Raw genomic sequence first — 23,910 nt, forward strand, 5'->3', positions numbered from 1 at the left:
TTGCATTCACATCTTAGGGGTCAGGGTAGAGACCAGTTAGTGGCATATTGGAACAATAAGGATAGAACTCTATAGTGGAGGCCAGGCCATTTGGATTTTGTTCTGTGGGTAATGCGTTACTAAACACTCTGAAGGCAGAGGTGCCACGAGGAAAGTGGTAGGTTTGGGAGATGAATCCAGCAGGAGTTTTTGAGGGTGACTGGTTATCCTTCTGTTGTGGGTTTAACTGAAAGTTAATAAAACAGTTGCAAAATCATAAGTTATTCTCACTTATTTATGACTTCTAAAATTGTGTAGTAGTATAAAATTATCATTTGAGGATAGTTACGTATTTTAAACTATTTATGCGATTGCCAACTTTTAATATACTTTTTCATTTAAACTAAAAGCTTTGATTTAAAGTTAACCAAAATGTTTATATTTGTAACTAACTTACTAAATATATTAACATAGGGCAAAGTATGTTTAGTCCAGCAAACATTGGTCAGCCACGAAAGACAACATTATCTCCTGCCCAGTTGGATCCTTTTTATACTCAAGGAGATTCTCTGACTTCTGAAGATCACCTCGATGACACATGGGTAACCGTGTTCGGGTAAGGTTTCTGGATCATTTACCATTAAAAACAAATAGCTCCCCCCTCAATGTTTTATAATGAATTTTATCAAACATAAAAGAAAGTTAAAAGAATTGCACAGCAAACAACCATGTGCCCATCACCTAGATTCTATACTTAACAGTTTGCTACAGTTATTTTATATTTTATTAATTCATCCTATTTTTGTTGCTGGTACATTTCAGAGCAAGTAGTAGACCTTACTGCAGATCACCCTGATACTTAACTCTTCAGCATGCATATTATTAATAGTGTTCAGTATTCATTTGTAGTTTCATTATCTATCTGTTTGCCTCTTTTCCAGTTATTTTCTCTTCAGTGTATTTGGATATTGCAACAGGGTTGCCCCATTAAACTTAGGAAGCTCTTTTCTTTCTAGTTAGTGACTGTTTCTTTGCTTATAGTGGAGTGAACCAGTTTGGAACTAAAAAATTTGAATTTCATTTCGGTGTAAATACCATGTTACAAGTATATATGTTACAGAGCGAAAGGGGTTCTTTCACGTGGCACCTTGATGTAAAACCCAACAACTAATGTTGAGGAAAACAGGTCTTTATTTACAATATTCCAACCTGGGGAAGGCAGTGAGCACTTCAGCTCAGAGCCCTGCTCTCGCACGGGACCCAGCACTTCCCTTGCTCCCCAAAAGGCTGGAAGCCAAAAACATGCCCAGAAGTTCCCCATCCCTTATCTGTCAGCTGTCTCCTTCAGAATCTGGGGTACGATGTCATCAGCCTCCGTATAACAGTCCAGGAAAACATGTGCCGTGTTGCACTGGATCACACATGTTTCTCCCTTTGCCCTTTCTAAGCTGCATGGTATTCTCCCTTCTCAAAACTACAAGGAGAACCCCTTCCCTAAAAATGTCTGTCACCTATTTTTTAAACCCCTGACTGCATCCTGTGATGCAGTGGGTGTGGTAACCAGTTCTGACCATTAACAGAACCTTGTATAGGCTCTGTGTGCTCTCTGTACCATTCCATGGTCCAAAACCCCTCCCATCTTCTTCGGGCCTTGGAAGTATCAAAGCCATTTGTGTAACAAAAACACTAGCCACTAGCCACTAGCCACAGGCATGTGAAGGCATCTTAAAAGCTGTTTCCTTTCCCCATTCCCCAACCTGCAAGCTCTGGAGATTTTTGGAGACCTCCATTCTGTAACATATACATATATATACTTTCTAGTCACAGAATATTGAATATTAATAGTAATTGCTCTTGACAGATCTAGATGCATTTTGAATAGGTTTTTAGATCAAAAAAGTACTTTATAGCATCTTAGAGATATTGCATCATTTACAGACGAGGAAACTGAGGTATAGATGCATTGATTTATTGAGAGGTTTACATCTATTTACTAGTAAAGCTTCAGCAAAAACCCAGGTCTTCTGATTTTTAAATTGTTAAGGTTTGTTTCTGAAAGTGTTGTATGTCATACTGATACTAGACCTAACTATATTTTGTTTTGGGGTGAAAAATTAAAATAATACATGAGCTCCTTGAAGGAAGAACAATACAGTAAATGTGAGTGGACATCATATATTTGGTTTATTTAAAAGTTAAAAATTCAAAAGAATATGTAAGAATATACAGTGAAAAGTTTCCCTTCCCACTTTAGTTCCCAAGCTACAATTTTTTTTTTTTACCCTTTAAAGCAATGATTGACACCTATATTTTGTGTAATCTTCCAGAGAGATATTCTGTGTGTTACTGATTTTGTTTAGGTAAACAGTAGGACCATTGCCTTTTCTTGTTTTGCAGAAGCTTACAATCAGCCTTTTATTCATAGTAATTGGGCTGAATACTTGATTTTTTGTGTGTTTAACTTTTTATGTTCTCTTATGAAATGACTCTATTTGAATTTGGATGTTTAGTCCTAAGTTTGTTTTTTAGTCTCAATAGTAATGGTGTCAATTTTAAGACTCCTTAGTAATTGGGTAAATTACTTTAAGTAGTTCAGCTAGTCCTTTTCTTCATTTTTAAGACACACTTTCTCAGCTATTTATTTTCTGTTGGCTTTATTTTTTAGTAACCCTCTATATGAGTTTAGTTGCAGGGACTGAAACACTGTCTTCTAAGGAATAAAATATTTTGATCATTTATAGAGAAATATATCTAAAATACATAATATGTGTTCTTTCTTTGATAATTGAACTTCCGCTGACTCAGGGTCTACATGGGATTGTTGTCTTAGGGTGATTCTTATGCAGGATATTGGAATGTTTCTACTCAAAGTGGTCCTAAAGTCTTAGAATTGCATTTTATTTCTCAGGTTATCTCCCTCACTTGCAACCATTAATTCTCCCCTTCATTTATATTTTCTTCAGCTCTGCTTTGTTAGGTACTCTGCCGCATTTGCTGTTTTTCTTTGGGGTTAGAAGTCATATTCAAGCTTATATAACATAAAATAAAATTCCAGTCCTGAATGCAGTATTTTGCTCATAGATTTTAATGTGTGAAGTTTCCCATTTATTTTCAGGCCTCAGATTCCTGCCCCCCTGCCCCCCAAAGCCCCCCAATCAACTCCAGATAACGAGTTACTGGCTAAGGAAACTCCATATTTTCACGTTGAATACTTTATTGTTTGGACTATAAACAATATAGTATTGCTGTCTTATAAAATATTTAAACCATAGAGAACTTTATAAAGAAGAAAGTAGAAGTCATAATTTCCCCACACAGAGTATATGGCTATTAACATTTTGGTAACCATCTTTTTAATGTTTCTATACCATTGATATTGGTACTGACTTTTACTTTTGTTTCAGGACTAAATTTATAAATTTTCAGGTGGTGCTCAGTGTAGAATAATGATGACTGTATAATTTTAAGTTATTTCCCTTTTGATAGCTGTAGTATGCCTAAATATTTCTCTGTCCTATCTCTCTCACACACACTCTCTCTCTCTCTCTCACACACACACACTCTCTCTCTCTCTCTCACACAAACACACACATAGAAACACTTGTAAAATAAATTATGTACAGAACTGCAGCTTTGTAATTAGGGCTGTGATATGGCAGTGAGAGTGGAATTTTAGAAATTTCAGGGGAGGAAACTGGCATTGGAGTTGAATAGCTGAGTCACAGTTGATTTTAACATACTGCTTTTGGGCATGGGCAATGATAGATTTAGCTGATGGGGAAAATAGGATGATCAAGGATGTCCTATGGTTCTAGACCAGCGATTTTCAACTGGTGTGCCACAAGAATTTTTAAAACATGCAATACCTGTATTTAGTCAGGGATACTGACCTCTTTTCTGTAGATTGTCAAATTAAAAGATGACAAACTTATACCTATTTTTGTCAGATTGGTAAAAATGTATTTTTTGGTGTGCTGCAGAATTTTAGTAGTTTATGTGTGCCATGAGATGAAAAAGGTTGAAAATTGCTGTTCTAGACAGTTCGGAGGAATTTATTTTGAAACATTTGTAAGTATGGTAATTTGCATTCATTTTTATTGGAAAACATGACTGGTCAACTCTTTTTTTCAGGTTTCCTCAAGCATCTGCTTCCTATATATTATTACAATTTGCACAGTATGGGAATATCTTAAAGCATGTGGTAAGGCTTAATTCTTTTCAATTCAAGATTTAGGCTCAGGACAGATACACTATGAATAGAAGGAAACTTTGCTGCTGAATTTTATCTGCTTTTCCTTTTTAAAAAAGTTTTCATAGAATATGTTTGTTAGTCTGGAAGGCTGGAAGTTACATAATATTTGTCAGAAAGGAACAAAGAGAAATAAGCAAGAGAACTAAATTTTCAGGCTTCCTCCCACAGCTTTTCTTAATTAGTTTACGGTCTCTTCGAAAGATAAATTATGCCAGATATTATATTACTGTTTTCTGATTTGAGCTTGTGTTTTGTTGGGGATAAAGGAAAAGGGAGTTCTTAGGGCTTTTTAGCTTATAGAGAGCTTTTTAAAAAAATTATCTTAACCTTGAACTGGGTATGGTGGCTCAGTGGATTGAGTGCTGGCCTGAGAACCAAAGGGTCACCTGTTCGATTCCCAGTCAGGGCACATGCCTGGGTTGCATACCCGGTCCCGCACTTGGGGAGTGTGAGAAGTGACCACATACTGGTGTTTCTCTCCCTCTCTTTCTCCCTCCCTTCCTCTCTCTCTAAAAATAAATAAAATATTTTAAAGAAATTATCTTAACCTTGCATGTATTATAAAATTTTTTTTAATTACTAGATATTGACTTATTTAACTTCCACACAAAATCAGGTGACAAATACAGTTTTAAAAAATTTCATAGCAAGTATTGATAAGACCTTTTTACTAGAAATGGTTATCTTTTAAAAAAATAACCAATTCATAATTTTAAAAATTATATTGGAAACAGTTATCTTTAGAGAGTTATTTTGCTTTCAGAGAATATTTACCATATATTCTTTATATTAGAGAATTGAGAGTCAGGTAGAGATTATTGAAATTATTTAAAGGGATTTATGTTGAATCCTACTATGTAGTTTTTTACAGGACATCAAATAAAAAGCAGAAGCAGAATTATCTTCATATATTTCTATTTTCTAATGTAATACATTAAGTTTGGATTTTACATTTTAAGAAACAGCTTCATGTTTTGCAGATGTCTAACACAGGAAATTGGATGCATATTCGTTATCAATCCAAACTACAGGCCCGGAAAGCCTTAAGCAAAGATGGGAGGATTTTTGGAGAATCCATCATGATTGGTGTAAAACCATGTATAGATAAAGTAAGTTATTGCTAATGTAAGGGAAATGTCTTAATCCATATGAAGAGCACAAGTCTAAATATTAGCATTAGTGGTTATATCACTTTGCTTCACTAGGCCTGTGTTTCTTAGTTTGTAAACCATAACAATGTTATGGTACTCTTTTCCTGGTAAACCAGAGATATTTAGTCACAAGACTTTAAAATTTAGAGGTAATCCATCCCAATTCTTACATTTTACAGAAAAAGAGAAGTCTTAAGAGGACTTAAGTAACATATCCAGAGTCCTTAAAGATGAGGCTTAGATTCTATTCTAGGTCACTTGACTTCTAACCCATTCTCTTTCTTATGTAAAGGAGCATCAAATTCTTTAAGTACTTTAAAGGAATGGTGCTGCCTCAGAATGAACTGTTTCACATGAGGGTTAACTTAAATGGTGGAAGCTTTTTATTAGGTATTTTTATATTAAGATACAGTATTTAAAAATTACTATGTATCTATATAATTATAAAACAATACTGAGCACAACTTAAACTTTTCTTTGAGACTTTAAAGTCATCATGATCACCAGTATGTGTGAAATATACTACCTTTCAGGGACTGTGCTTGGAGATTGTATACACACATTGGTGCACAAAGCAGACATGGCTCCTGGTGCTCATAGTCTAGGATTGCTGACATTATTATATTGTCTTGGACTAGATGTTTGCAGAGGCTAGATGAGAATTTGAGGTTACTGGGTACTAAATAGCACTGGACTTTATTTTTCCCTCCTCCCAGATTTCCCCAAGGACTCTTTTTCTTTCTTGCTGATTTTCCATATTGTTAGGAGATTCAAACCCTCGTAAGCCTGTAGTTGTCTTAAGGATGTGTGAAGTCATTGAACTTAGATTTCTGGCTGAACATAAAATCTCAAATGCTAGCCAAGAGCATATGTTGTCTTACCAAGTCCAACATTATTTAAAATATTAATTAGATCAAATAAAACATACATCTTTTAATAAAGTTTTGTTGGTAAATAGGATATAATAATATGTTTATAAACTGAGAAGTTCTTTATCTTTATTTCTTTAGAGTGTTATGGAAAACAGTGACAGGTGTACTTTGTCATCTTCATCTGTAGCCTTTACACCACCAATCAAAACCTTAGGTACACCAACCCAGCCTGGAAGTACTCCTAGGATTTCTACCATGAGACCTCTTGCTACAGCATACAAAGCTTCTACTAGTGACTACCAGGTATTTTAAGGATTGCATAAAACAATGTACTTTAAAGGCTGAAGTGCATAGCATGTTTAACAGTTTCATTGGATTGATTTGTATGCCATTAAATATTAATATTTCCTACTGAAGTGATTGTCTTTGTGAAACCTGTAAACTTTATATTCTTAAATCACCTATTTTAAAAAATTGAATTTTGGCCAATTGGAAGCCTCTCTTGAATTAAAAAAAAATTTCTTTGCCATTTTAAAAACATTTGATAGCTTAGTTTAGTTTTTTCTAAGTTATCTTTGCATATGTAAAAAGGTATTTTTGTATGTGTGTGTATGTGAACATCCCTGGCATGAAGGAATATTAAAAGCCCCATTAAACTGATAACTAAATCGGATGGTATCACAAATGAAGAGCCTTAGGTTCTGTTGGAGTAGCCTTTGATTATCAGAAGAAAACATTGACCAGTTCACATTTCAAATTTGCTCATTTCAAAAAAGTTTAAAGGACAAACTTATTATATTCATTGAAGAATGGTAGGAATATTATGACTCTCATTCAGTGTACTACCCCCTAATAGGCAAGAGTTCTGGACTTGCCTAGCAACAGACATCGATTCTGAAACAGCAAATAAAAGATTCATCAATTTAGTTTTCTGATTTCCTCATGAAATTTGGACATCATTCTTGAACTGTGGAGCTTTTTTCCTTCATTTTTTCTTTTTCTTTTCTTTTTAGCTAATATTTTAAAGCTCTTATCCCTTATAGCTTTTGTGTTTGTGTAGTTTTCTAATTTAAGGAGTAGATGTAATTTGCCTTGTTAAATGAATAATATTTTACTATTCTTAAAAATATAAGGATGTTCTAACCAAAGCCATATTTTAATTTTTAAATATACAGTTTAATTCTACAAATGCATTTTAGTGTTTGGCTCTTTTAAGTTAGTCATTAATTCTAGAATTGACTATGAAGCTGAAGAAACCATAACTTAACAATTGTGTTTGTGTTTTTAATAGGTCATTTCTGACAGACAGACGCCAAAGAAAGATGAAAGTCTTGTATCCAAAGCAATGGAGTACATGTTTGGCTGGTAGTATAAAAAGGGCTAAGAATTCAATCAACCACAAAGGAGGAGGCTGCTACACTAAAACAGCAGAGCACTGCCGGGTGTCCTTCGGTTAGTTGTATAACCACTCTTGGCAGTGTTGGGTAGCTATCTCATACTTCTTTTAGAAACCTTTTTCTTTAAGGGGACAGTATATTTGTAGCTTGCACTTTAAAAGATGCTCGAGATGTTTTAAAGAAACAAAAAAATCCCTTTAAATAGGAATTTGTGGTTTCTGTGGTAATGCATGCTTAAATACAAAAAACTCAGCATTGATAACTGTAAATTATATAATTCAGTTTGCAATGAGGCTTTGTAGTCTTCATGAGTTGGTAGGGTGAATTTCATGAAGTGTAACTGTACAGCTACTTCGAACAAGACACAAAGATTATAGTTAACAATTTGAATTATGGTCTTTTAATTTAGATAGTATTTAATATTTTAATTATCCTTGTTTGTACATGTCTTATCGTGAATTGTCATCTTTCAGTACTTAAAACCAAAACAATCTTTTAAGAAACCTACTAAAGTTCTTGATAATAAACTTTGCCAATTATACGTATCAGATGATTTTTTAAAGAATGATTTATTATTACAAAAAGTTTTACGTGCCTGCTGAAAGAGAAAATGTGTCATGAACTTCTGTATACCTGTAAACGAGCTTTAGTAACCATCAGTGTGCCGTCATACTCCTTTTCTTTTCTCCCTCTTTGATTTTAGTTTAAAGCATATCTCAAATGTGATGTCATTTTAATCTAAATACTTGAGGGTATATAAAAAAGAACATTTGTATATGTAATTACAATGTCAATATCCCACCTAATAGAATTAATGATTTCTTAATATCTAGTACCCAGTCTGTTTAAAAATTTTTCAGTTGCCTTAAATGTATTTATGGTTGCATGTACACATGTATTTGGTTGTTTTGTCTTTGGAGTGTCTTGAAATCTAAATTAGTTCCCCCTCTCCTCCCCCGCATCCAGCACACTAACTTGTTGAAGGAACCATGTGAGTTTCATATAGTGGTCCATGGACTGAGTTTTTTGTTTTTTTTTTTGTTTAACATGTTTGTCATATGTCCCATATCCTAGAAATTAGATCAAAAGAAGATTAATTAGATTCTGATTTCATTTTTTTTAGCAAGAATATGTCATATTAGCATGGCATATTTTATATCATGAAATCAAGAGGCTCTTAATTCTGATTGTCCCCCTTTTAATGATGCTCAGATTGGTCATTGGCTACGTGGGTGGAAGAAGCCTTACACCTTCATTAAAGTTTCCTGTATCCTTCTTATAAATTTTTTTAAAGCATGAATTAATGATACTTATCTGAAAAAGTTATTTTGTTAAGGTTTGCAAAATGGCAATTTTCCAAATTTGTCACTCCTGTTGCACTTATTAGCTGGAATTCTTGTTACATAGAAGAGCCTTGATCCATCCATGAGTGCTCTTTGGTTATCATGGAATACATATATGCCAGAATGGCAGGGTAAATATTTAGTCCTTTCCCTTTATTAGTTGTTAGAGTAATTTTTGGTGCCCTGGTAACCTCCATTGGTGTCCTATGAATTAAAAAAAAAATTTCCCATCCACTATCACTGTGAACTTACAACTTTTTTTTTCTCTTAACTTACTGTCTCAAACACTTGTAGTCATTATTCTTTTGTTAAAATTAATCCCCTGGCCGGTGAGAACTTTATCATGGTGGCTCTTTTGTGTAAAGGAGGTTATTAATTGAAATATATTTCACCATAGTACATGTGTCTAGGCACTCTGTATTTTTCCTTATCTTTAATATATCTTTATTTAAAATAGCTAAAATAACACATTGTATGGAAGGTTTTAATATGCTTTTTAAAATCACAACAAACTAATATTGAAGACTTGTTTAGTTCTGACATGGAATGATAGTAATGTACAGGCATGAAGCAAATGGATTTAGCATTACATTTACAGAGTATTTTTCATCTGAAACTTTTATATTAAAGGCTTTCTCTTTGACTTAAAATAGAATTACATTTTATATTCTACTTTGTTACATGCAGAACTCAATTATTTGAGGTAGGTCTGGCTCTGGCTACTAAATCTCATTGAACTCCTGCATTTGTATTTGAGTTACACACATTTTTGTAAAAAGACTGTGGTATGGTTTTTGTTTTTGTTTTTCTTTTTTTTCTTTTTTTTTTTTGAGAGGGCATTTTATATCTCTAGACCTCTGTGGAGTCTGGAAGTTTCTTTTCTGAATAAAAATATTTTTTTGCTATGTTTGGATTTTTTTTTTTAACCTAATATTATAGTTTGTGTATCTTTGTATTCATCACAGCATTTATTTAAAAAGAGCCAGGAAATATATAGAAGTATCAAACCAGCATGTTGAATGCCTCAGACTTACACAATGTTATATTTCAATTATGTTTTAATAAAAATACAGTAATAAAAAAACCAAAAACAAAAACATTTTTTAAGAAAACCAGGAAAATCTCAAACTAAGTGCCACGTTTTTCAGTACTATACAAAAATAACAGAAGTGGGAACTCTGAAGTTAGAGAAGTTTATACTGAAACAATCCTCTTTCTAAAAGTTCAGAAAAGCTCATTTCACACGAAAATAAGTAAAATAAAATTATAGTCCTGCAAGGTTTTTATATCCTATATACATTGAAAGCGTATCAGAGAGACATGCCCATAAAATAGATCAAAATTGTGACCTATTATTTTAAAATGGATTATAAAAATTTCAAAAATGATACAAAATGTGAAAGAATACCAAAAATCAGAATTTGGAAAACTTGGGGAAAAATACTAGAAACAAAGGGAAAAATAATTCAGAAACAAAAACTACACTAGGATAAAAAAGGGCTGATAAACAACAGATAATGCCTTAAGGGAACTAGAATTTAAAAAGGAGGATGGCTTTAGAAATCAGAAACACTATAGAAAGGATTAGTAGGAAAATGTCAATTTTAGAGATTTAAAAATATCAGAACATATACACAGAACAAAATTGTATGAAAAATGTGTCACTGAAAAAAATGATTTGGAGCTACACCTGAGAATATTATCCCAGATATGAACTTTGGTTTTGGCTATCTAGACAAAAACAAGAGACATGAAGAGCAAGAATAAGTTTAACACTATGCCAGGAAAATAACATATTTAAGATATTTGTGGTGGGAAAAAACTGAGTAAAAGATTTTATATCTTAACTTTTTAAAGTTATAAAAGTCATTGCTCAGATACTCAACATGTAAGAATTCAGGAAATATATTTCCCTTGAGCGCTTCCTGAGGCGTAGACTAGAGAACATGCTCAGACAAGGTACATAACTAGAAATAATGATGACATCAAGTCTGTGATGAGCATTAAATTGGACATCCCATCAGTAGAACAAAGTGCTGAGCAGGCATATTGCTTGAAGCTCAGTCCATGGGGTGGATTTTCCCTCATGGCTGTCTTGCAGCAGTCAAGTTTTGGCTTACAGCAACATATCAGTCTGATACATTTGTGAACCAAGCCTGGATTTTCTTCTTTAAACTCCAGTGAAGTCTTAGGTTGTGAGTTGAGAGATTAGTTTCTTGGAGGTAAGTGATGATGAAATTTGGAGCCTCTAGACCTGCTGGGACCCCATCCTAAATGTATTACCATTGTTTCTTACCCTGCTCAGTCTTATGGCTTGGTGGCACTGACAATACAAGTTTGTGACAGGCGGGTCTGGTCACACAGTTATGCTGTGATACAAGTGATGGTTAAGTGGTAAGTCACTTGTTCCAGTGCACTCTCACTTTCTTCTGGTAACCTCTCACTTTGGGCCCCTCTAAAACTGTCTTAAGTTATCTGAGAAATGCTTTGAAGCATTTTCCCCATGTATATTTTTGTGTTGTCTCCAAAATCCAGAAGACTACAAGTGCTGCATCTTTTTTAGTGGTAGAAGGAGCAAAGCGAGTAACTTCTCCTTTAGGAAGAAATGTCTCAGCATGCCCCAGCCACTTGACCCCTCATAAATTCACCAGTGTGATAAGCCTTTGAATTTTTGTGGTATATCAACTATCTTCTGGAATATGTGTGCCTTACCAGGATGTCCAGAGCGTTTTCCACTTATTTCTGCAGGTTCCGTGAGCATGATGCCATTAACCTAGACCAGCACACTGTCCAAGTGGCCATTTTATGACATACTGTGAGACAGACATGGATCAAGATTCCATCTATCACCTGGCTTCCTTATGGCCCTGCTCTAACAGGAACTGTGAGGAACATTCTGGTTCATCTGTGTCAACTAAGACTACAAAACAGCCCTTAAAATATGTGGGTATTCCTCCTTTTCAGTATACAGTTACTTAGAAAAATGAAGATGACCTGGGAGAATTGCTACTGTATAACTTATTGTGGCCTTTAAAATTCCTCTCAATTGGAACCGGCCTCCTTTTTAGTCTGGGTCTAAGAATTGACTCCTGTCTGGAAACTGCTCTGAGATCACTGATGTCTGTCTTCTGCATATGTGCTCTTGATCTATTAAAATTATATGTAGATCAATACCTTTGGTGGCTTCCTTCCCCTTCCTCCTTTTAAGAACTCATTTTATTTACCAAATAAAACATAAATATAAAAATTAAAATACAGCTTAATTAATAATGTGATGAGTAATTACCACTCAATCATGAAATAGAATTTTAACAACCTGCCTCCATGTGCCCCATTTTAATCTATCCCACAAAAAAACCCCTCACTTTTTAATAATTAAATGGTTTTATTATCCAAATGTGCATTCCTAGATACTATAATTTGCCCTTTAAAAAACGGGTGTCTTAAGTCTTTTTTAATCTACAGGTTCTCCATGCATCCTTTTCTTTCTTTACAGTTTTTTTGTTCAAGCATCAGTGTCATTTGATGTATATATAGACTCAGGATCTGCTGATTGTATTATATATTCCTGGAGTAGTTCTGCAAGTCCTTCGGTGCTCTATATTTTTTAAATTGATAGATTGATCCAAAGACTTGATCTGATTCAGGTTTGATCTCTTGGCAAAACTATAGCTAATATGTCCTTTTTATTAAGGCTGCATTAATTTGCTGGGGGTTAAAAAGGGTGATGTTGTAATTTTATCATTTAATAGCATTTTAATAAAATCACTGCCCCTTCACTTGTATTTTGTTACCAATGGTATAGATTAATAAACAGAATATGTACTTAAAAAATTTTAATTAATTGGTTCCCGATTCTCTGGAGATGACTAATTTATTTTATGACAGGTACTTGAATTACATTGTTTTCCTTATAACATTAATGAGATACCTTAGGAACTTAAATCATTTATTTCAATTAGCCTGTTGTAAAATTGGTTTCATTTTAAGTTCTTTTGCTTAAAATCACAGAACCTACCAATGATGTTAAGCGAGGACTTACTGTATTTAGTTATTAACTGGAATTAAGTATATTTGATGATTTTAGTCCATTATTACAAATACATTGAAGTGCAAATCATCCCATCTTTAGGAACTTCTTTGTTGGCTCAAGTTGGCTCCTGAGTTTTTTGGGGTTTTTTTTGTATTTTTTCCCATTACCATTTACCCCCCTTACACCATCCTCCTCCCACACAATCACCACACTGTTGTCCATGAGTCCTTTTTCCTTTGTGCTCAGTCCCTCTACTCCCTATCTCCCACCCTCCTAACCCGCCAGCTGTCATCCTGTTTCCTATTTATGAGTCTGTCTCTATTTTGCTTGTTAGTTCAGTTTGTTCATTAGATTCTACATATGAGTGAAATCATATGGTGTTTGTCTTTCTCTGACTGGCTTATTTCACTTAGCAGAATGTTCTCCAGGACCATCTATGTTGTTGCAAAGGTTAAAATTTTCCTTTTTTATAGCCGAGTAGTATTCTATTGTGTAAATGTCCCATAGTTGTTTTATCCACTCATCTACTGATGGACACTTGGGCTGCTTCTGTATCTTGGTGATTGTAAATAATGCTGCAGTGAACATAGGGGTGCTTATGTTCTTCGATTTAGTGTTTCAGGTTTCTTCAGGTAAATTCCTAGAAGTGGAATTGTTAGGTCATTAGGCAGTTTCATTTTTAATTTTTCGAGATCTCCATATTGCTTTCCCCAGTGGCTGCACCAGTCTGCATTCCCACCAACAGTGGAAAAGCATTCCCCTTTTTCCACATCCTCACCAGCACTTGTTTGTTGATTTATTGATGATGGTCATTCTGACTGGTGTAAGGTGATACCTCAGTGTGTTTTTAATTTGCATTTCTCTGATGATTAGTAACATTTAAGCATCTTTTCATATGTCTGTTGAAACTCCTAGTAGTCTTTGGTAATTTATTTGCTATGAAAAGATGTACTATGATCATCATGTTAAATTTTCTGCCCCGTCCCTAAAATTAGCAATTTCTCCAATAAACCCTATATCTTTTTGGGGAAAATAACTTAAAAAATATTTTCTTTATTTTTTTAAGTTTATTTTATCGATTATGCTATTACAGTTGTCCCAATTTTTTTTTCCTTTGTCCCCCTCTGCCCAGTACCTCCTGTAAAAGGGGACCAGCAACTTCTGCCTTGGTCTCTTGTCCTGATCTGCAGGAGAGGTGCAAAGAGTCTGAGGCACATGCAGTACGAAGGGGACTCCACTGAACCCAGCATTCCTGTTGCCCAAGGCACCAAGCATATTGTTACAGACTCATTAATCCCAGTTCAACTGCCAGCTCAATACCATCAGGAACCTATTCATGTCACACGGAGCTGGAGAATTACCCAGCCAAGCCTTGTCTTCTTCACGAGATTTTGAGCTACAATAAAATGGTGGTGGTTTTAAGCTATTATGCTTTAAAACAGGTGATGAGTTACACAGTGTCTGGAACAGAGGATAGTAACATGTAACACATCAGTGGCTTACCTAATGTCACCTAGATATATATGTGCAGCAATAGGACAGAAACCAAGATTCCAGTGTTGTGGAATTATAGCACATTTTATTTAATTAGGTTACTTGATTTTTAAATCATTTAAATTTAAGATATGCTGGAATAGGGAAGTGTTTGAAATGAATCTCTTGGGTTCCAACTGTAAAAGGATATTTTTAAAAAACAATGAACAACTTATAACCAAATAAATAATTTTGGCCATAATGAAGTTTACTTAAAAATTTATAGTATACAAAGGATTATCTCAATGTAAGTCACTGCAAACATTTGTTAATCATGAATATTTAAATATTAAAGTTTGCTGGATTGTTCATATATTATGTTTGTGCTAATACTTATTATCTAGGCTTAGGCAGAGGGAAATTCGTGGAACAAAAAGGCATCTCTGGTTCAGAGGACACATGCATCCTTTAGCTCCAAGTTTCTGCCAGCTGCAAGAAATATCAGGGCGTGTGTGGGAGGACGGACAGTCACACTGGAGGGGCACAACTTTTTTCTGAGAAGTAGGTCAGTAAAACAGGTTTGTTTGCAGCCTTTGGGTCACCTCTTAAGTTCTCAGGTTATTTCTTCTAAATGGAAGCTGTTTTATAAACTTAAACCATCTAGCTCTTCTGGTTGTTTCTTATAAGTAGCTGTGAAGTCTTGCAGAAGCAGTTTTTGAAGGCAAGCTTCAAATGGAATTTAAATAGATTTTCTATTGTTGAAAACAGTGTGTGTTCATGTTCATAATACATCAGAAACATGTAACTCAAACCACAGATGTACCTCCATCTGGTGGTGACTATCAGAAGTGTTCAACATGAAAAAGTTTAGAGTAAACTTGAAAAACAAGCTGGAAAATCAGATAAAAAGCAATTGCTGTGTTTAAGCTTTTGGAAATATTGACAACTTCTTTTTTATATCTTTGTTCCTTTCTGTCCTCCCCCCGCCCCCGTTTTTAGGCTTGATTTTAGTTTTACTGTACATATTAAAAAGAATGGGGGAGGGGGTGCAAGAGGGAAGTGGGTGTATATTGACTAAGTATTAATGTCAATGTGCTGGGAGTGGTATTGCACTATGGTTTTGCAAGATTTTACAATTGGAGAAACTGTAAAAGGTACATGTGATCTCTCTAGTATTTCTCATAATTACATGTCAATCTATAATTTTCTCAAAATACAAAGTTTATTTAAAAATGATCCTTTGATCTCATCCAATGTCAGGCGTCAGTGTCCTGAGGTTGCCTACTATGCACTTACCTCTGTGAAGAACTCAATGTGCTCACCTGATCAGGTTTCTGAGGGTCACATTTCACCCATGACACATTCAGTAAGGGCATCTAGTTTGTGAAGACTTCAGGGAACATTGGAAATACCCAACCCTGACATTTGCCATATTATTTTCCACTTGCAAACTTTTAAATTCTAACATTTCAAAGATGAATTTGAGCCCCACTTTTCCATGAAACTCTGCTCCACCACCCTTGGGATCCTTAATTTTCCTCTCTGAAGGCCGCCAGCACTCTTCCTATCTGTAATGTCCAATATAGTGGCCACTAGCCTCACAAGGCTGTGGAGTACTTGAAATGCACTCATGCCAGTTGAGAGCTGCTGTGATAATTCTGAGCTTTAGTGCTAGGGCAGCAGCTCAGAAGGCACCAGGGACATACAGGGAGGAACTGAATTGTACTGCATCAGGGCGAGATGTGGAAAAACAGCTTGCTCCCAGGCAGAAATGCTGGCAGTGTGTAAATATTTTTAGTGAGAAACTCCCATTCTTCTGGAGAGGACACAATATAATCCTCTTTGTGGTAAAATGCTAGGCACAATATAGATATGCTGCATTCATATTCCTTTGTAAACTAAAAAATGTTACTTTACCTAAAATGAAATTAACTTATGCACTGAAAACTGCACCAAACATTAAGGCAATTGGTTCTCTAAGGGTCAACAAAGTCAGTTCACGTTAAATCTTGAGCATAATGCAATTTCTCGTAGCAGTAAGTTCACGGAAAATCCAACCCAAATGTGACATTGTAGGACTTAAGTTAAAACTTTTGAAATATTAATGATTAATATTATGATTAATCAGGAAAGAAGAGTTAGTATTACTGAAGTACTGAAAATAAAGGAGATTGCCCTGGCTGCCTGGCTCGGTTAGTTAGAGCATCGACCTGATACACCAAGGTTGCAAGTTTGATCTCTGGTCAGGGCACATACAAGAATCAACCAATATGAATGCATCAATAAGTGGAACAAATTGATGTTTATCCTTTTATTGCTCTCTTTCTCAAAATCAAAAAATAAAATGAAAACACAAAAAATTAAAGGAGACTGAGGGCTTGTAAAATTTAGTGTAAACTTTATAAAAATGCATCCAGAGGCTTCAGTTGCAATTGTTTGGGGGGCCCAGATTCACTTGTGGTTATTCAAGTCAGACATAGCTTTAGTAAGCTAGGTCTGTAGAATATAAAATTTGTATTCTACAAAATTTGAAATGCATATTAGTCCCCCCTTAATTGTGGTTTTGCTTTTCATGGTTTCAATCTCCATGGTCAACCTTTACTGGAAAGTATTACATAGAAAATTCCAGAAATAATTCATGTGCTTTAAATTGTATGCCATTTTGCGGAGCGTGATGAAATCTCACGCGATGTCTTGCTCCCTACGTCCAGCCCCTGCCAGAATGTAAACCATCTTTCCTCAGTGTCTCCAAGCTACCTATGCACCTGGCCCATAAGTCACTGGGTAGCTTTCTCAGTTATCAGATGACTGTTTTAGTATCACAGTGCTTCTGTTCAAGTCACTTTTTATTTTAGGTGATAATGGCCTCAAAGTAGAAGAGCAGTGGTTCTGGCAATTTGGATAAGCTAAGAGAACTGGTAAAGTGGTTCCTTTCAGTGAAAAGGCAAGTTCAGGAAAATACGATATTCTTTAAAATTTTTTAAATTTTTTATTGATTTTAGAGAGAGGAAGAGAGAGAGAGAGAGACAAACATCAATGTGAGTAACATTGATTGCCTCCCATACGCACCCCAACTGGGGATCAAACCTGCAGCCTAGGTATGTGCCCTGAACAGGAATTGAATCCCCAGCTTGTCGGTGTAGGGGACGATGCTCCAACCAACTAAGCCATACCAGCAAGGGCTAAAATAAGATATTTTGAGACAAAGAGTGAGAGACCACATTCACATAATTTTTATTACAGTATGTTGTTAGGATTGTTCTATTTTATTATTAGTTATTGTTGTTAATCTCTTACTTGGCCTAATTTCTAAATTAAACTATCATAGGTATGTATACATAGGAGAAAACAGTGTATATATAGGGTTCAGTGTTACCCTCAGTTTCAGGTATCTAATGAGGGTGTTGGAACATATCTCTCGTGGATAAGAGGGAGACTACTGTATTTTAATATTCATTTAGTTCAAAATATTTTAAAATTCACTTCAGACTTTCTCTTTGACCTGTGGGTTATTTAGAAATGTGTTATTTACTTTCCATGAATTTTAGGACTTTCCAGATACCTTTCTCTTACTGAGTTCTAGTTCTATGATCTGAGAATGCACTTTTATGCTTTCTGTTGTTTTAAATTGAATAAGATTTGTTTTATGGCTGTGAATATAGTGTCTTTTGTTGCATGTTTCATATATACTTGGAAATCATTGGGAATTGACCATATATCAGGATGTTTCAGAATGGTATAAATGAAATAGTGTGTGAAATGGCAGATACAGCACAAAAAAAGTCCAGTTATGCACCTTGTGTCCATTTCCCCTTGCAGTGTGACTTTGCAGCTTCTTGTATCACAAAGTGGAGTCTATTTCCCTACCTTTTGAATCTGGGATGACCTAGTGAGTTGCTTTGGTCAATGGAATTAATGGAAATAATAGTGTAAAAGTCCTAAGTCAAAGCCTCAAGAAGCTTTGTGCTCTTTTCTTTCTTTCGAAACACTGCCATCAGTATAAGAGGAAGCCTGGGTTAGCTTAATAGAGGCTGAGAGAATAGGTAGGAACAAGCTCAGTGACCCCGGGTATTTTGAATCAACTCAAACCTGGTGGGATCAGCAGTTGCCTACCTGACCTACAGGTGACTGCCTTAGCGAGGAAAGCTGAGACTAGAAGAATTGCCTTACTGACAGACTTCGGAGAAACAATAAATGGTTGTTATTTTAACAGTATACATTTTGGGATAGTTTATTATGCAGCATTACTGTGACAATTGATAATTGATATATAGCCCACACCTAAATACAGTTACCCAAAGTATGCTTACATGGAAACATACAGATATTTTAAAAAGTTACAAATACGTTTAGGTAAATAGATTCAAGGTATGACAAATTATGTGGTGACCAAAGGTCATGTTTCCTCCAAAAGGCAGATCTCTTCCTTATCCCACCTTTGATCACCTACATCCATAAAAACACACCTTATTCAGTAATGCTTCTGAAAATAATACATATTTCCCAAACAGAGGCAAATAAAAGATAGTTTAGTGTAATGAAGAGTGTGAACTCTGGATGCAGATTCTTGTACCCACTAGCTGTATGATCTGATCATGGGAGATGACATTTGCGTCTTATCACATAGGACTATTGAAAGAATTCATTTAATTAATAAATATAAAGGGCTTAGAATAGTGCATGACATGTAGTAAATGTATAAGTAAATATTAAGTAAGCTCTTAGTTTTGTTAAAGGCAGAATTTCTATTAGATTATGTAACTTAAATATTACTTCATAAAGAATGAATTGGATAAATCTTAATGTGTTTAAAACATTTTATTCCATTTCTGATCTCTGTACTCAACATGCTACGTAGACTTGCTGGTAGAGAGTGGAAGCAGGCCGTGGAGTATTAATGGCACTTACAGATCAGTTTAAGTAGCAAGTGTAGTTTCTGTTCAGTGTTCTAAGACAAACTTTCCTGAGTGTTTTTAGAGCAAAAGAAGTTTGAGGTTAGTGATCCTGTGACAGTACAAAAAAATATGAACACTTAAAGCTTTAAAAAATCCTTAAAGTTTTAACTTTGGTTCTTTGCTGGTCTAGATGCTTTTATATTACCATTCAGCTATCAGGTCCTTTGCATCTTGCTAAAGACTGATATTTAGTTATTTATATTTCTTATTAAGCTTGATAGATGCTGCTGTAATCTTCAAAACAAACAAACAAAGAAACAAAACAACAACAAGCCACAGTCCATGTAACAGCGCTTTTTATCCCAAGTAGGGAAAAATATTTTTACAGGGATTAGAATGTGAAGGATCAGAAGGAAATATAACTATGTTCTGTTAGTATGTATGTTTATATATGTGGTCCCTTCCAAAAGCATTTGAAGTAGCTTTTAAAAATACAATATAGGAGGATGAAAATTATTTAAAGGGAACATCAGTTGAATAACACAATAGGAGATTGTTTATTCCTTTCCTCTTCTCTTCCTTTTTAATTGAATCTTTCAAGTTATGTTTTAGTGAGCACCTACCTGCGGTATGTCAGGCACTTCATAAAAAACTCTCCCTATTCATAAAGCAACCTTGGTATAATTGTTCCTATTTTGCAGGCAAGGACATTGAGACAGTCCATTAAAGCAGCTTGCCCTAGGCCATAAAAGTGGTAAGGAGTGGAGTCTGATTCAAACCCAGACCTATCTTACTCTAAAACTTCGGCTCTTCCCACTGGTGGTTTTCAAGTTAGATCTGCAGGACCCTCTGAGGCAGCTGCTTAAGCAGAGCATTATCTGTTTTTATGTGTTTACATAGTAGGACTTTGACACAAGGTCACTTTTGAATGCAGCTTATACATTTTTGAAACACTCAAATGGAAATACATTTGATTATTATTTAACTGTTAAACATCTGTTGGCTTCTTGGGTGCTAGGTCTTAAAATCCTTGAGAACTGAAAGCATATTGAAAAAAAAAACATTTATTATCTACTTTAGTAGGTGTTCACTAAATATCTGCTCTAATTAAATAGAATCCAAGACAGTGAAAGATGTGCTTTTATGGAGTAGGTGCCATTGGCCCCAGAAATTTAGAAATTGGGATAATCTGGGGACCAGGACCATCAGTTATTATGTTCTTAGGACATTTAGAAGAAGATGAGAACTTAATAAATGTAAAACAGTTTTAATTTTCATGATATGTTTATCATGGATTGGCTAGGTTGGAAAATATTTTCCAAAATCTGTGTTCAATGTGAAATAAAATGAAGCACAAATTATTAATAGAAAACTTCCACTAATAAGATATAACATAAGAACTACAATGAAATATTAAAATTTTGTATATTACAGATGCAATATCATTACATTTCTCCTGCTATACAATGTAAAATATGTCCATTAAACATAAAACATTAATATTACTACCTTACCATTTCTACCTAACCTCCAATATATTTGTAGTTTAGACAAAAAAAGTTCATGTTCTCACATCACAAAGACACATTTTGCTCAAATGAATTGCCTTTCTCCTTCATAAAGCAACTCTATGTGATTAATGAAGAAGTCTATTAAACCTTGAATTGAAGAGGAACAATCAATGAAGCAGACACTTTTTGATCCATTAGGTACAAATTTAACTTTAAACCTCTTTGGTGAAGCTATTTTTTCATATAATGTTTTCAGTGTGTTATTTGACAAGAAGAAAAGTTCTAAGTAAGATTGTGGTACTTAAGTATTAATAAGTGTTGAAGTCCTAACAGCACTGGCTGTCAAACCTGTGTATATTAATGTGAACAAATGAGCTTTTCTTCTCCAAAGAGGAAAACAGGTCGTTAGAGGTTAAACAATGATGAGCAAAACACAGGCAATGTCAGTTTGATAGAAACCTTCAATTTACAGGAGTGACCTTTAAAAGGGAATGCATAAATAATCTAACATAATCAGTTGGTATAATATGTTGGATTTATAGTTTAGATAGCAGTAAAGCATATTTATTGATTGATTTGATTTTTAAGAACTGTGTCCTTTGGGAAATCATTTTAGTACATAATTAAAGCAAAAAAAACAGCATTGACAACAAAGCCTGAACAACTAAAACAATCATAGCATGAAACATTGATTAGAAAAAACCACCCTTTTAATGACATACTATAATGGAGGGTCAGTTTTTTTGTGTTTTTTTTTAACTCGGCTCCAAATTACACAGAGCAAGTAGAAAGCAGTACTTGGTGTGGAAGGGATAATACCTTAAGGCAATTAAACCAATATGTTTTCATCTTTAGTAATACCTAGTTCCAAGTTGATCCAAGTCTTTTGTTATTTAGAATTATGCCAAGAGGACTCAGATCACATATTTTCTTCTATAATATAGCAAAGATAACCTTTTGACAATTCAGGCCAAGCAGTTAGGTTTACAACCCAAAAGAAAAGGAGGAGGATATCATGCTCTGAAAGACTGCCAGAGGGAAGTGGAAAGCTTCTTTCTTTTGACTCTAGAATATGTGGGAAGGAGGTAATTAGACCTGGGGGTCTGACCTCCCTTCTTCAGGCTAATAAATTTGTAGGAAAGCAAAATATAAAGCAGCTTTTGTTCCATTCTCCTTTTAGAACGTTGACATGAGGCTGCCACTTCGGGTGGCTCTGTTTCAACCCTGAAGGCAATGGCTGATGAAGGTGGATAGAAATTGAGTCTGTGGTGGCATTCCTGGCTCCCACAGAACAGCTGTATCTAAGAGAGATCTTTCTGGGCACTTGCTCAAAGTGGTTTGCTGCAGTGGTGGGCCAGCCAGCCCCAATGGGAGTTGCCTCCAGACTCCATGAGGACGTCTTCAGAGCAGGAAAGGTCTAACTGGGGACTGAGTCACTGAGGATTGTGTGGGGTGGGCGATGGAGTCTCTCTGGACCATGACTGAGCAAAGATAATGGCCCTTGTATTCTTCAGTCATACAATTTGGCACCCGCAAGGATCACATCTGCTATCCCACAATGCAGACCAGAAAGAGGATGGCAGGCATCTCCTCATTTTTCCAGCTTCTCAGTGGTGGAGGTCTGAGTTCAGTCCTTGAATGTCTTCTCTTTTCTATCTATATTTATTTTGTTTGTTTTAATATCATTCCTACGCTGTTATTTCTGAATTATAAAATCCAGAATAAAAGTGTCTTCTGAATGCCTGCCTCCTACAGTAAATTGCCTATTCATCAACTCCACTGGAATATCTAACACACATCTGAAACCTAACATGTCCAAACAAAACCTTCTTCTCAGCTGGCGATAACTCCATCCTCTGGTTGTTCAGGCCAAACGTCTTAGAGTTATCTTTGACTCTTCCTTTTCTCTAATAATCTGTATAAAACCCACCAGCAAACCCTAGAATCCAGCTCTTTCTCACTACTACCATCACCAGAGCTACCACCACCATTTTTAATAAACTATTTTTATCTTTGTTTCTCTAGAATATATTCTTACATAACCAGAGTGATGCTTTTGAGTGTGAAGTCATGCACTCCTCTGCTCAAAACCCTCCAGTGGCTCCATTTCCCTCAGAGTAAAAGCTAAAATTCTTGCTCTGGTCCATAAGCTCCCACATATTCTTCCTGCCCCCTTTCTCGCTTGCTTGCTCTGCTCAGCAACACTGGTCTCCTATTTGTCTTTCTTTCTTTCCTCCCAACCTCCGTCCCTCTTTCCCTCTTTTCTTTCTTCCTCCCTCCCTTCTTTCCTCCCTTACCCCTTCCTCCATTTCTCCCTCCCCCTTCCTTCCCCCTTCCTTCCTTCCTTCCTTCCTTCCTTCCTTCCTTCCTTCCTTCCTTCCTTCCCTCCTTCCTTCCTTCCTTCTTTCCTTCCTACCTTTCTCTCTCTCTTTCTTTCTCTTTCTCTTTTCTTTCTTTCTTTCTTTCTTTCTTTCTTTCTTTCTTTCTTTCTTTCTTTCTTTCTTTCTTTCTTTCTTTCTTTTTTATTTTATTTATTTTTAGAAAGAGAGGGGAAGGGAAGGAGAAAGAAAGGGAGAGAAACATTGCTATGAGAGAGAAACAGCAATTGGTTGCCTCTCTCACGAACCCTGAGTAGGGACTGAACCCTCAACCCAGGCATATGTCCTGACTGGGAAGCCAAGCGATGACCTTTCACTTTGCGGGACATCACCCAACCAACTGAGCTGCACGGGTCAGGGCAGTGCCCTGTTCTCCAAGCACGCCAGGCACATTCGGATCTCAGGGCTTTTGCGTTTGCTGTGTCTTCTCTCTGGAAAGCTCTAACCTTAATATCTGCATGACTCAAACCCTCATTCTATTTATTTTTATTTCTCAAATGTCATATTCTCTGTGGAGCCTTCTCTGGCTACCATATTTAAAATTGCAATCTCTACCCCCTAAGCTGGCATTCCCTATCCTTTTTCTGGTTTTAAGTTTTGGTTTGCATCTCATGCAGGAGAGGCTT

General features: G+C 35.4%; 1 protein-coding gene across 3 annotated transcripts in view; it reads left to right on the forward strand.

Annotated features, from left to right (window-relative positions):
- NUP35 (nucleoporin 35) overlaps positions 1 to 11,795 on the forward strand; it is a 38,531-nt gene extending 26,736 nt beyond the window's left edge. For 2 of the 3 annotated variants that reach the window (XM_090281445.1, XM_090281454.1), the window contains exons 5-9: positions 454 to 595; positions 4,111 to 4,180; positions 5,212 to 5,340; positions 6,393 to 6,557; positions 7,546 to 9,899. In XM_090281445.1, the coding sequence (XP_090137571.1) occupies positions 454 to 595; positions 4,111 to 4,180; positions 5,212 to 5,340; positions 6,393 to 6,557; positions 7,546 to 7,623 (584 nt within the window). In that variant the 3' untranslated portion in view covers positions 7,624 to 9,899. Of the gene's footprint in view, positions 1 to 453; positions 596 to 4,110; positions 4,181 to 5,211; positions 5,341 to 6,392; positions 6,558 to 7,545; positions 9,900 to 11,742 lie in introns of those variants that run through there. The other variant, XR_016511913.1, reaches the window with a different exon arrangement.
- Positions 11,796 to 23,910: the final 12,115 nt, after the last annotated feature.

The sequence above is a fragment of the Furipterus horrens genome, unplaced genomic scaffold (genome assembly GCF_987537825.1).
Source record: "Furipterus horrens unplaced genomic scaffold, mFurHor1.1.pri manual_scaffold_1, whole genome shotgun sequence".
NCBI lineage: Eukaryota > Metazoa > Chordata > Mammalia > Chiroptera > Furipteridae > Furipterus > Furipterus horrens.